The 14242-nt window shown below is 38.5% G+C and overlaps 1 protein-coding gene and 1 pseudogene across 1 annotated transcript; one reads left to right on the plus strand and one right to left on the minus strand.

The window, feature by feature from the left end:
- The first annotated feature begins 114 nt into the window (after positions 1–114).
- On the plus strand, positions 115–13776 carry TOX4 (TOX high mobility group box family member 4). Its single transcript, XM_006918327.3, has 9 exons — positions 115–275; positions 480–548; positions 6575–6817; positions 7692–7952; positions 8302–8532; positions 10127–10207; positions 10574–11317; positions 12452–12615; positions 13267–13776. The coding sequence occupies exons 1-9, from the start codon at positions 270–272 to the stop codon at positions 13325–13327; spliced, it is 1860 nt and encodes a 619-aa protein (XP_006918389.1). The 5' UTR covers positions 115–269; the 3' UTR covers positions 13328–13776.
- Positions 8971–9089, minus strand: LOC112484968 (annotated as a pseudogene).
- Positions 13777–14242: the final 466 nt, after the last annotated feature.

The following is a 14242-nucleotide window of genomic DNA, read 5'->3' on the forward strand; positions in this document are numbered from 1 at the left end:
GTCGGAGCGACGGTAATACCCAGACACCGCCTCCAGGGACGCCTCTAACAGTCCTGCGTGCCATTATCCCACCAAGCTCCAGGGGGCGATAACTAGCTAGCCTTTTCGTTCGCTGGGCCTTCCCGGGCCTGACTCTTAACAGCCCTACCGCGCTCCTTCCAATCAGCGGAGAGCGACGCAAGTCCTTGCGGAAGTGACGGCAGTTCCGAGTCCTGTGGGGGCGGTGGGAGCGATGAGGGGACTGAGACGGTGGTAGCCGTTGTGTGAAGATGGAGGTAGGAACCCGAGCGCTAAGAAGGCTGACGAGAGAGCGTGACCGACTGGGTTGAAGCACAGGCGGGAAGCCGGGCGGAGAGGCGGCTGGGAGGACGGGAGAGAGAGCGGGGTTTGGGAAATGTCAGAACTTCGGGGTCAGAATCCGTCCCTCTATGCTAACTCCCTGCTCTCCCTGACTTATCCCTGCTGCTTTTGGTTTCCAGTTTCCCGGAGGAAATGACAATTACCTGACGATCACAGGGCCCTCGCACCCCTTCCTGTCAGGGGCCGAGGTGAGCACGAGCTGCCGATTCTGGGGGCGAAGCGGGGGGAGGGGGGCTTGAGGCAGCGGTGGGGTAGGGTGGTGGGGAAGAGAGAACGCCGAGGACCGGGGGCTGGGAACCAGGGGCCGTGATTGGTGTTTAGAGAAAAGTGGCAGCTGCTTCTAGAGCCTATGAGGACTAAGAGGAAGGTCCGGGAAGCTGCTGTCATCAGAAAGCAAGACGTTGGAAAGAGCTAATCTATTTCATAGTGATTCTGGATTGGAGGACAGAGTGGAATTATCTCCTTTCGTTAGGGAGAAATAACTGCGACAGTCTTGGGAGATCGCAGAGGGAAGAGAATGTTTCAGCTAAAACAGGGGTTAACTGCGGGCATGTGTTCATTCTTGAAACGTACTCTGTTGAAGAGGGTATTTCATTTAAATTTCTTACTCAGTGATAAAAAAAAATTAATAGTAATGTTTACGTTCATAATATTAGCTTGTTTTGCTAGTGACAGGATAAAGGAAGTAGTTGCCGGAAAACATGAAGGGAGTTGAGTAGAACATGTGTTTCTGTTTTCTAGTGACTCAGTTTGGGGAGGTTACTTAACCTTTGTATGTTAAATGGCTGTAATAATAGTTTCTTGTGATGTTGTAAAGTAGAAGTAATAGTTATGATGAGGTCCTTTAGGATTTGTGGAAAAGTTTTGGTTCAAATATTGTCATAATATAGATATGTATCACTTGCTTAGGCAAGGCAAAAGAGAAAGATGGAACAGTCAAGAGTAAATTTGCTGATCTTTGATAAACTGAAGTCGAGCTTTCTACTATCTTTTGAAGACTAATTTTTTTTCAAAAGTGATAGGAACCATTTACATCAGTCTTTTTGTATCAAGAATTCTCAGTTGCTGTTGAATGGGCTTATCCTATAATCTTGACGTTTTATGGATAAGAATTAGATTGACATAGGGCAGTTGCTAGTTTTTAACGTCTTTATTGCTATTATTATTCCTCTAAGCAGGGGAAATTTTCAATCAAATGACCAGCAAATTTAGAAATGATATAAAACTAAAATCTGTCTGATGCTTTGAAGTCTCATTGCCAATTTCTTCTGAGTGATATCTCCATGGTTTAATTTCATTATTGGGAGTGTCGTAAATCTCACTTTGGCCTCATCCACGTGAAAGCGCATCATTGCCAATTTCTTCTAAATCAGGTCTCCACAATTTAAATTTATTTAGAATGTTGTAAATTTAACATTGGCCTCAAGAAATTTTCCAGGTTTGAGTCGATCCTTTGATTTTGCTTTATGACTTTAAGAAAAATTTAAAAACTATTTTGTCCGGAAGCTTATAACTAAATTTCAATGGCTTCCTTTAGCCTAGGACTCTGTCATTGTTAACAGTTCTTCTCATTACAATTTCTTCACTTTCTCTTCCCTTTTTTTTTTTTTTAATATTTTAATTGGGTCGTGGTTTTTGTTGTATCTCGTTGTACTATGAGCCACTTGGAACTAGGTAAAGGTAACATTTTTAAATTTTTCTTTTAGAAGAGTAATTTTTAGAGTTTCCTTGCGAGAAAAAGATGTCCCCAAAAGTGTACTAACCATAAAAAAGAAAAGAAAAGTTGGACTTCACTGAAAATAGGAATGTCTTTAAATCAAAAGGCATCATTAAGAAATTAGACACTCACAGACTGTTGGAAAATAGTTTAATATATATCTGACTTATATTCAGAATATATCAGACACTTCAAAATGAAAGAATCGAATTTTAAAATTTTTTTTTTTGGTGGATGTTACAGATTATTTATTGAGTACTTTCTAGGTGCTGAATTCTTTGAAAATATGTCCTAATGAAAATCAGTGCACGGTGATGAAGTGACCTCTGTTTATATCCCATCTCTTTTCCTTACTATTTTTCTTTTTTTGTCAACCGGAGTTTTTCTTTTTTTCAGTTGCAGTTTACATACAATGTTATATTAGTTTCAGGTGTACAACATAGTGATTATACATTTATATAACTTATGAAGTGATCATCCCAATAAGTCTAGTATGGGCAAAAGATTTGAACATGTACTTCACAAAAGGGGGTATCCAAATTGTCATTAGGCATATGAAAAAGTGTCATCATCACTCACCAGGGAAATAAAATCAGAACAAGATACCGTTGCACACCCACCAGAATGGTTAAAATTAAAAAGACTGACAATTCCCAGAGTTGACAAGGTTGTAGGTAAGTCTTAATCATTGATGGTGAGAGTATAAATTGATTCAAGCACTTTGGAAATCTGGCAGTATCTACTAAAGATAAACAGACCTAACCTGTGACCCAGTAATTCCACTCCTTGATATATACATGAGAGAAATGAATGCATATATTCCCCCAAAACATGAATGTTCACAGCAAATTTATTCATAGTAGCTAAAGACTGGAAATAACCCAAATGTCTATAAACGAGCACATTTGTGAAAAAGGAATACTATACAGCAATAAGAAAGAACAAACTACTAATAAATGCAACTTGGGTGTCTTAAAAATATATTGTTGAGTAGCAAAAGCTAGACATAAAAGTAGACACTATACGAGTTCATTTTTTAATGAAGACCAAGAATATACAACACTAAACTATGGTAATAGAAATCAGAATAGTGCTATCTGTTGTAGAAGGGAGGAAGTATTGACTGGGAAAGAGCATGAGAAAATCTTTTAGAGTGGTGGAAATGTCCTGTCTCTTTAATCTGGGTGGTGGTTAATTGAATGTTTACATATGTAAAAATTCATTGAGCTATACACTTGAATTTGTATATCTCAATAAAATAAGAAATAATAATTTTTAAAGAGTAGGTGTCTAGAGAGGAGCAGACTTCACATTTGTTACAGCATTGCTTGAAATAGGAAAGCTCTGTAATCTGAAGGGAGTTTCAGTCTTTTTTGTTTCATTCAGGTTGTCTCATATAATGTTATTGTGCCTTGAACACTTGGGGAAATAATAAGTCATAACTATACCTCTCTTTAATTAGGAAAAGTATTTATAATATTAGAACCAGTTAATGATTTCAGGCTGAATAGTTAAAATTTTCACTATTATATCAATTTTTGAAAACAACATAGTACCAGTGGACTATTGAGTAAATAGGCGTTGGATTAAAATAGAGTTATTTAAAGTGGATAATCTACACAAGAAACTAAAGAAATATTGGATTGTTTACTTTGGTATGGGGGAATGTAGAATGGCAGGGAAATGGAATTTTTATTTTTTGGTTCTATCAGTAGATAAGCATCTTTGTTTATAAATTGTAATTCCCATACTGCTTCCTCCCCCCGCCACAAGGCCCAGGAATTTAATAGAGAAGGAAAAGAAAGCTGAGTGAGAAGGTAGCAGCATCATGTTCCTATTTTTCCTTCTGTAGCCACATCATTTATTTTTATTTTGATAGTTGCTACAGTTTTGTTTTGTATTTGAGAGTCTAGCGTATGATCTAGTTATGTAGTAGGTCCACTAAAATAAAATAACTTTAGATTTTCATTATTGAATTGTACCCATAATCTTACAGATTATTTGTGATAGTAAGATATTTAGAGTGACTCTACATTTATTCTAGTATGTGGTTTACCCTCCTGTGTTCATAATCATTGCCATTATTTTACTTTTCTTATTACTTAAAGGATGAAACAAGAAAAATGAAACAGCTGCCCCGAAAAATACCATTAAAGCCATGAATACTGAATGACAAAGCTGTTTCCAGGGAGTGGTGCATAGAAAGAATGCCTTGTTAATTCGATACAGTAGAATCTCTGCATGTCTGGCTTTTTAGTGTAGTCATTGAGAGCACTCCGGATAGTTTGTGAGAGGTTTGTCCTTTGTAGAACACTGGTCTCTTGTTTTGAATATTAACTTTTTCTTTTTGCAGTTCTTATTAACAGTTAGTATTATTTTCGTGTCTCAGCAGAGTTGCTTTTTTAATTGTTGTGATAAGCAGAAAAGGATAGGCATTTTTTGCTTTGCCAAAGCAATCTGTCTTTAAAAAAAATTGAAAACCACTCTTAGGTAACTATTAATCTAGAACAATAAATGTTTCCCCTGATCCTTTTTCCTGTCCCTGTAGCTTTTTGTTTGTTTGCATGAGAATTTGTTTAAAAAAATAATCTTTGTACCCACTTCCTGAAAAATGCTTACCTGAACCTAAACTGAAATTTCAGTCATGGACCTGCAGTTAAGGACTTCCACTCAATAGCAAAAATTATGAGTTGTGTACTGAGAAAAGTTCAGTTCTTGGGGAGAGTTTTAATTTTTCCCATCAAAAACTGCTTGCTCCTATGTTCCTATGCTACTGTCATATTATAGCCCAGACAGCTATGAAATTTTTCACCACGTTAAGTAAAATAGTAAGGATCTTGGAGGAGGAAAATGTGGAAATGAAGATAAATAGATATATATATCTTCATCTTTTTGTCTTCTAGGAAACTTATTTCTGTTTGCCAGTGAGATTCAGAGATTGGGCATTTCACAGATATATTTTGTCCCTCCTAGTTTCTACTAGCTGGAAGTAGTCTTTCTAGCAATGTCTTCATTAAAATAAAAATGATAATATTAGTGAGACCCTTTCTGGGTCTAGAAAAACCTTGAACAACTCTTAGAATTCATTGTTTAATCATGAAAAGAAAATGTGAGTACCTATTGAATTTGATGTGAATCAGGCGATGGTTACTATGTCATGTGATAGGTTGACAAAATTGACAGTTTCTAAAATTTCAACTACCTATGATAATTAGTTGGGATAGGTGGCAAGTTAATAATAATTAGGATGTTAATATCCTTAATAAGTGGTTAATAATAGTTAAGCTGATATATATGTACATATATATATCAGGCAATGTGATAAGTTTTTGTGTACTAAATCCCATTAATCCACATAAGAAAAATATAAGATTACATTACAACGCCCATTTTATAAATGAGAAAAATTCATATGGTACATGGCAGTGCTGGGACTTGAACCCAGACCTTTCTGACACCAGTGTCTCTTGCTCAATTGCTGCCGGTACCATTTTAAGTTTTTAGTGTCAAAAAGTAACCATAGTATTTAATGTATCTTACATGGGGCATTGGTTAGCCCCGTGAATGGTGGCCCCATTCAGAATAAAAAGAGTAAATTATTATTGTAGTTGGACTCAGAGGAAAAGATTGAGTCATTAGCCAGCTGGAGCAGTCTTTTTCTTCCTTGCTTGATCAGGCAAGACTAATAATGTGTTTAGGAACTGTTGGAAAACCACTTTGCCTTTTGGCTGTATCTCTTATGAAGGTTTTTCTCCTCGCTATCATCTCTGTCTTGGCATCATTGGGTTTTCTGAAAATCCTGTACAAATGGGAATCTTATTTGTTGTAAATATCATGATTTCTAAAATGGAAAAGAAGTAGGAAATCAGTGCATACATTTTAGAGGGGTGATAAGGTTCCCATGACAGTAATTTTTAGGATCTGCTTCAAGGGAACTTAGAATAGCCAAGTATTGTGTGGTTGACAATGAATTTCTATAGTCTAATAGCTAAGGTAGTCGTGAAGTAACTGCTATCAGAATCTTTAGAAAGATTTTTTTTTTTTTTAGAAATATTTTAAGCATCGTAGCTAAACAAGTTATAAAGTCTGTGTCCTTACTAATGGTGATGAAAGAATCATTCATTAGAACAATAGGCATAATAGTTTAGGTGAAGGTAGATTTCAATACTTTTACCTCTTTTCTACCTTCACCAGATGGTGAAGGTAGAAAAGAGGTAAAAGTATTGAAAAGAGGTAAAAGTATTGAAATCTTTTCTACCATCTGGTGAAGGTAGAAAAGAGGTAAAAGTATTGAAATCTGTGATCGATGTTGGCAGCTTTGTATGTGCCATGACCAACGGTATGAGGAAGACAAAGAATTTATTTGTAAAATTAAGTAGGTCCTAAGAAATGGATAACAAAATTAAGATCCAGGCTGGAAAGGGGTATGCAGTTAACTTAGCAGTATGCAGTTCCTCCTCTTTCCTCTAATTCTTTTTCCCTTTTTTCCCCCTACAGACATTCCATACACCAAGCTTGGGTGATGAGGAATTTGAAATCCCACCTATCTCCTTGGATTCTGACCCCTCACTGGCTGTCTCAGATGTGGTTGGCCACTTTGATGACCTGGCAGACCCTTCCTCCTCTCAGGATGGCAGCTTTTCAGCTCAATATGGGGTCCAGACATTGGACATGCCTGTGGGCATGACCCATGGCTTGATGGAGCAGGGCGGGGGGCTCCTGAGTGGGGGCTTGACCATGGTAAGGGGCAAGACATTTTCAGGCTCAACCAAGCTCATGGGCACGGTGTTAGGGGAGACAATAGTGACTCTCTACTCATTACTACACGTGACTGGTTTGTCATTCTTGTGGCTAAAGGCTCCCCAACAAAGATTTAATTTCCCCTGAATGAAGTTTATCAGCTGAATCAATTTTACTTGAAAAATGGTTTAAAATTGTGATATGTCTAATGTTAATCCTGAAATGAAAATGATTTATTGTGATTTTTGAAAAAAGGAAAGTTTTTTTTTTTATTCTTTTAATATGGCCTTCACATCCTGGATTCAAATTGAGAGTTGATAGCTGGCATTGAGAGATTTATTCAAAAACAGTCTAAACCAAATGTGTTGTGAATTAGTATGTGTTATAAATCATTGAATTGGGCTTCCAGCACCTCTCATCAGTAACACATCTCTATACATTATATTCGATGCCAAACATCTCTACCATTGGCCTTATTTACTCTGATTGCCTGTGTATTGCAACTTTAAAAGCCATTGTTTTAGGAGGGTACAGGGGAGAAAGTTTTTGTTCACCCTGTGTGCCATCACTACCTCCAGATCACCAAGTAATTTAATTTGCTCTTTAAGTTAACTTGTCCAAAATTTAGAATTCTTTGGTTATTTTTAATTATTTTGGAATAGGCTGTTGAGTACAAACAAGTGACTTTACTAATTTCTATACTTTATTAAAAACCTTATTAGGTTTTATATAGATAAGTTATTTGATGTTCAGAGTTTAAACAATGATAAAAATGTGGGTGAGTAGAGGGTTTATAAACTGTCCTGAATTCGGGGTTGGGGGAAGAGTGGTGTTTTTATATTTAGTGTTTAATTAGTCCTTCTGCTTCTCTTAGGACTTGGATCATTCTATAGGAACTCAATATAGTGCCAACCCACCTGTTACAATTGATGTACCAATGACAGACATGACATCTGGCTTGATGGGGCATAGCCAGTTGACCACCATTGATCAGTCAGAACTGAGTTCTCAACTTGGTTTGAGCTTAGGGGGTGGCACCATCCTGCCACCTGCCCAGTCACCTGAGGATCGTCTTTCAACCACCCCTTCACCTACTAGTTCACTTCATGAGGATGGTGTTGAAGATTTCCGGAGGGTGAGGCATTCCCTGCCAAAAATCAAATCTGCTATGATATTCTGGGATAAAATTCTTGGCACACAGCACTACTGTATATCTTTATTCATGCCCTGCCATCTCCTCTGCTCTTCTCTGGGTATAGGGTCCTGCCTCTCAACTTACAGTTTATAATGCTTCTCCTAGTCTCCATTCTTATTGGTCCTCACACATACTTTACTAATGTCTTAATCCCCTTGCCTCTATTTTTAGCACTTCTGAAAATTCTGTGTGGGTAGATCATTTCCCCCATATAAAAGTCTTTTTCTTACAGTTGTGTAGACATACTTCTCTTCTTCCTTCTTATAATTCTTTCTTTTCTTCCCTACAGCAACTTCCCAGCCAGAAGACAGTTGTGGTAGAAGCAGGGAAAAAGCAGAAGACCCCAAAGAAGAGAAAAAAGAAAGATCCTAATGAACCTCAGAAACCAGTTTCAGCATATGCTTTATTCTTTCGTGATACACAGGCTGCCATCAAGGGACAGAATCCCAATGCCACTTTTGGGGAAGTTTCAAAAATTGTGGCCTCCATGTGGGACAGTCTTGGAGAGGAGCAAAAACAGGTGAGCAAATGAGCTAGTGGGTAGTGAATGTTCTAGAAGTTTTTAAGTAAGGGGATAAAAAGTAAGTTTTCTTATAACTTTCTTACATGTTCTTATTTAATATTGGTTTTTGTTAATGTCGTTCACAGATCACCCTTTGTCTTAGAAGCTGCAGCTGTGAACTGAGTTCATAGTACTCATAAAAATTAATAATTACTATAAAAACACTGAATCTAACTTTTCTAAGCCTCATTTTTTTTCCACTGTTAAATTATTTTTTGTTAAGCTGCATGCTGTGGCTAATGCTAAAATCCACTACCAAGTTTGGATTTAGAACTTAGTTTAGGATTTTCTCATTGTTCTACTTTGTTTTTTAGGCGAGGCAACCCTTGGTTGACCTCACAGATTGCAAAGACCTTGTCAGCTTACAATCCCTTATTTATTTTTTATTATTTTTTATGGCTACAGCATCTGGTCTTCCTAGGTGGTCTCCCATCCAAGTACTAACAAGGCCCGACCCTGCTTAGCTTCCGAGATCAGACGGGATCAGGCTCGTTCAGGGTAGCATGGCCAAAAACTCATTGGTCTACTTTAAATTTGAGCACTATAGCTAATGTCCCAAAATTTAATCTGGATTTCAAGAAAATTAAAATTGTGACTGGATAAGATACATTTGAAATCGAAGATGGCTATAATTAGCATTACTGTAGACTACCCAGGTCTTGTGTCAAAGTGAGTCCGCTACTTAATATTTGAAACAAAAAGGTGAGTTTATTATAGATGTCTTGTATAGATTATTTATTACTGCTCAACAAAGCACCACAAATGGCTTAAAATGATGTCAATGTATTATTCCTCATGATTCTGTAAATTGATTTGGTGGTTTCCCTGGTGTTCTTGCTTGGGCTCATTCCTGTGGTTGTTTTCAAATGACAGCCGGTATGGCTGGCCAAGGTGACCTTGTTCCCACGTCTGACAGTTGGTGTTACCTGTTGGCTGAGATGCTTTGGTTCTCCTTCACATGGCCTCTCATCCTCCAAATAGGCTAGACTGGCTTCTTTACAGTATGGAAAACTTAGAGCAATGTTCCAAGAGAACAAAAACTGATGCCCCAAGGTCTCTTTGTGTCACTTCAGCCTCATTTTAATAGAGCAATTCATAGAGCTAGCCCAGATTCAAAGAAAGGGGAAATAGATTTCAGCTCTTAATGAAGAGACATGCAAGATGGGAAGAAATCTTGTGGCCATCATTGCAAACAATTTAACACATTCCTTAAGGGAGAGTATATTGGTTGGACACACTCCCAAGCTAAGCAGGCTACTGATCTGTAGTTTTTGAGTAAGGCTTTGTTTTGGTAATAGAAGTAGGCATGGGTTAGTGTTAGCTTTAGAAGAGTAGTTATTCTAGCACAACTCTTATTGATTGGCTGGCTTTTGGTTGCATGGTCACTGCAAAGTCTGCCATGGACGCTGTCCTGATTATTAGCTTTCAGAAGTGTATTCATGAAAAGGAGTTATCAGTGTTTAGACTGAGATGAATTGTCATTAATGAATAACAGAATTATCAGTTTTTTCTAGGAGTATGAGGACTTTTTTAAACAGTCTTTTTCCTGCAGGTGTATAAAAGGAAAACTGAGGCTGCCAAGAAAGAGTATCTGAAAGCTCTGGCTGCTTATAAAGACAATCAAGAGTGTCAGGTAAGAGGGTTAGGGTAGGTGGATATTTATTTAAACCAATAAAAAGATTTTTTGAGCTGTTTCTTAGCAGTTATAAGTAAATATCACTAAAATCCTGTGGAATCTCTTAATACTATGTAGGATTAAAAGCTTAAAAGTATATAACATAGTTTCCTATTGTTTCCATCATAAACCTTGCCAAACAGTCTTTCTGAGTTAATTTCCATTGTTTGCTTAAGCCAGGGTATCACTCACAACAGCTCTTTTCCTTTCTTTTTATTTATCTTTCCAGTCTGTGATGTATCTTTTGGGAAGTAATTAAAGTAACTATGTCCTGATAAAGAGAGTAAATTTCCCAATAACGATTTTTCTTTTTTGTACTTTTAGGCCACTGTGGAAACAGTGGAGTTGGATCCAGTGCCACCATCACAAACTCCTTCGCCACCTCCTGTGGCTACCGTTGACCCAGCATCTCCAGCACCAGCCTCAACAGAGCCCCCTGCCCTGTCCCCTTCCATTGTTGTCAACTCTACTCTTTCATCCTATGTGGCAAACCAGGCATCTTCTGGGGCTGGGGGTCAGCCTAATATCACCAAGTTGATTATTACCAAACAGATGTTGCCCTCATCTATTACCATGTCTCAAGGAGGGATGGTTACCGTTATCCCAGCCACAGTGGTGACCTCCCGGGGGATCCAACTAGGCCAAAGCAGCACAGCTACCATCCAGCCCAGTCAACAAGCCCAGATTGTCACTCGGTCAGTTTTACAGGCAGCAGCAGCTGCTGCTGCTTCTATGCAACTGCCTCCACCCCGACTACAACCCCCTCCATTGCAACAGATGCCTCAGCCCCCTACTCAGCAGCAAGTAACCATTCTGCAGCAGCCTCCCCCACTCCAGGCCATGCAACAGCCTCCACCTCAGAAAGCTCGAATCAATTTACAGCAACAGCCACCTCCTCTGCAGATCAAGATCGTGCCTGGACCCACTCTGAAAATGCAGACTACGTTAGTCCCACCAGCTGTGGAAAGCAGTCCTGAGCGGCCTATGAACAACAGCCCTGAGGCCCATACAGTGGAGGAAACCTCTCCTGAGACAATCTGTGAGATGATCACAGACGTAGTTCCTGAGGTGAGCTCTGTTTTCAAGTCTTTCCTCTAGACTGGTGGAAATGTATTAGAGCATTTTTGGTTGAGCCAATAAAAATGGGGATTGCTATCCTAGCCTTTAATGCCTGGCAGCAACCAGCAGTATGAAACATCCTATAAAAGATAGTTCTCTGTGACTTGTCCCACCCATGATACTCTGTAGTGTTCATTCATGCAGAATACTGTAGTTCAACTAGAGAGGATACAGCTGAAGCCCAGAGTTATTTTTTGACGCTATCTACCCAAGGATCCTAACTTTGGAAATAGAAGTCTTTCCATTTCTCTTATATCTGGAAGCTTGGCTTGATGTTTTTAGTGGAGGGATGGATAGGCGATATAGCTAGAAAAATTCAGTTGGTTCATACCAGTGAGTCCAATAAACAGATATAAACAGATGCCAGCTACCCTAGTTTTAACTTGTACATGACCAATACTCATTTTAAAATATGGGTCTATTGAGACCAGTTCCACAATTAATGAAGCAATACTTTATAAGGAAAAATAAATAATACCGCTATCAGGAGGAAACTGAATCTCCAAGTTCTTGTTTTTCTAATGGCACATTTCATCTTCTCTAAGCCCTCACTCACAATTTAAGGTAAGGTGACACAACCTCTACTCATGTGTCTTACTTTTGATACGATATTTTCAGAGGAATATTAATTCAAGTGTGGAATAAAGTCAGTGATGGGTAAGATTAAAATTAGAATGCAGTGGTCCACCATGCACATGTAAAACTACTAGTTGGCTCTCCACTTAGATTGATTCCCATCAGCAGATTGAAAATACACAGTTGACCCTTGAACTGCATTGGTAAATCTGGATAGGTATGAGTGGACCAGTGCAGATCAAACCTGAGTCGTTAGAGTCAACTAGTGTACTAGCATATGGCCAGCATTCCCCTGATGGGAAGAATTTTCATGTCAGTATGTTTGGCAAAGTACTAAAGCTGGATATAGAGGGAAGACCAAGAACTCACCTTCTTTCGGAACATTACCCCTTAATGTGAAGGATTTTAACACCTGTTGCTCCATTGGCTCCCAGAGTTAATTTGACTAGTGGCTGATGAAATAGGTAGCAAATCTTATCCATCTTTGGTGCTCTCATCCTCTCATAGGTTGAGTCTCCTTCTCAAATGGATGTTGAATTGGTGAGTGGGTCTCCTATGACACTCTCACCCCAGCCTCGATGTGTGAGGTCTGGCTGTGAGAACCCTCCCGTTGTGAGTAAGGACTGGGACAATGAGTACTGCAGCAATGAGTGTGTGGTGAAGCACTGCAGGTGAGTTATAGCTTCTCTTATAATTCAGGTATTGCTGAATTAACTGTTGGAAAACATGGTAACCCTAAGCATATCATTATTACCTTAGAGCAGGTCACTATATGTATGTCTCATTTTAAAAGCTATTAGAAAAGTTCCCGTGCTTAAAAAGAGCTTACATTTGCCACATAGACAAAGATGACATAATTAGCAGTTCATGATTAACTCTATATATGATCTTTAAGTGTATGATGACACATTAAGTAGTTTGTGACTGAATTAAGTAGTTTGTGACTGAATATTAGCTTATCTCTTTAGTGCAAATTAGACCTCTTAGGGAATTAGAATTTGAGGAGGAATGGATAAGTGGTAAGTAGCACAACAAGTGCTAAGTGTTGAAGGAGTAGGGGAGAGGTCCTAAAGATTTTGCCCCTCTCCCCAAATTTTCCTGGGATTTTCCCACATCCACAAAATGAGGCATTGGTATTTCCTATCTCAAATCCTCTTCAGTAAAGTAGGATTGCCTGTCCTTACTGCCCTGATACTCCTATTGAGTGATATTGTCTCACCTCGATGCTACAGGAAATGAACTGGGAACCTATTTAAGACAAGAATTTAAAAAGAATATATCTAAGCTTTAATTCTAAGTTTGCATGTTTTTTTCTCTCTTAGGGATGTCTTCTTGGCCTGGGTCGCCTCTAGAAATTCAAACACAGTGGTGTTTGTAAAATAGTCCTTCCTGTTCTCCAAGCCAGTGAAGATTTATCTGCCAGGAACATGTCCAAGATCCTGTTTGTAAAACTCAAGTTGGGCTTTGGTACTGCCTGATCTCAACGCATGATGGTCCTTCATGCTTCTCTCCTTTTGTTTCCTTCAATAAGGGGCCAGCCTATGGAGCAAGGCCATTGAGTTTGCTATAATCTGGAATTGCTTTTTACTTTCAAGTATGAGCAGAGATGCCAGTGATGATAGCAGAGCAAAGGGTGAAGGGAATATGGACAAGCAAAACAGGGGTGGTGGTGGTGGGGTTGTTTGAGGAAACTTGTTGGTATAATTGTCATAGGACTTGCCTAAAAGATTATTAAAATTATGAGAGAGTACACATCAGCTTTGAGCCTACCACTGTGTGCATCCATTTTTAAGGGGATAAAGGGTTGGATTAAAAGTTACCTCTTAAACAGAGCTATTGCTATCATGTCTATACACTGCTTTGAGAACAAAGGTTTTCAACACAGGCATACTGGGCTGTAGGGACAATAACATCACCTAGGAGTTTCTTATTTCTTCCTCTTTACAAATGTCATTTCTGTAGTCACTGTCCCTCCTTACTTCAGTTATCACAGTTTATGAGAGTAAAAGGCAGAACGCAACATTTTTAAGTTAATATAAGGTTTCACCAAAGTCTAAAGATGTGTTCACTTCTGTTTGATGAAATATCTTCTAAAAGATAAGCCAGAGGTGTTTTCACTTACATAATATGTATAGGTTAATTCTCTGCACATCCTAGGTACTTATTTAATCTAAAATGTACTTATTTCATTTTTCTTGGACACAAGCTAAAGAATAAGAGAGAGACTGGCAAAGCCACATAGCACAACAGAAATATTTAGAACATGATAGCCCTAGTGATGCCGACCTTAAGTGAAAC

The sequence above is a fragment of the Pteropus alecto genome, unplaced genomic scaffold (genome assembly GCF_000325575.1).
Source record: "Pteropus alecto unplaced genomic scaffold, ASM32557v1 scaffold1197, whole genome shotgun sequence".
NCBI classification, from domain to species: Eukaryota; Metazoa; Chordata; class Mammalia; order Chiroptera; family Pteropodidae; genus Pteropus; species Pteropus alecto.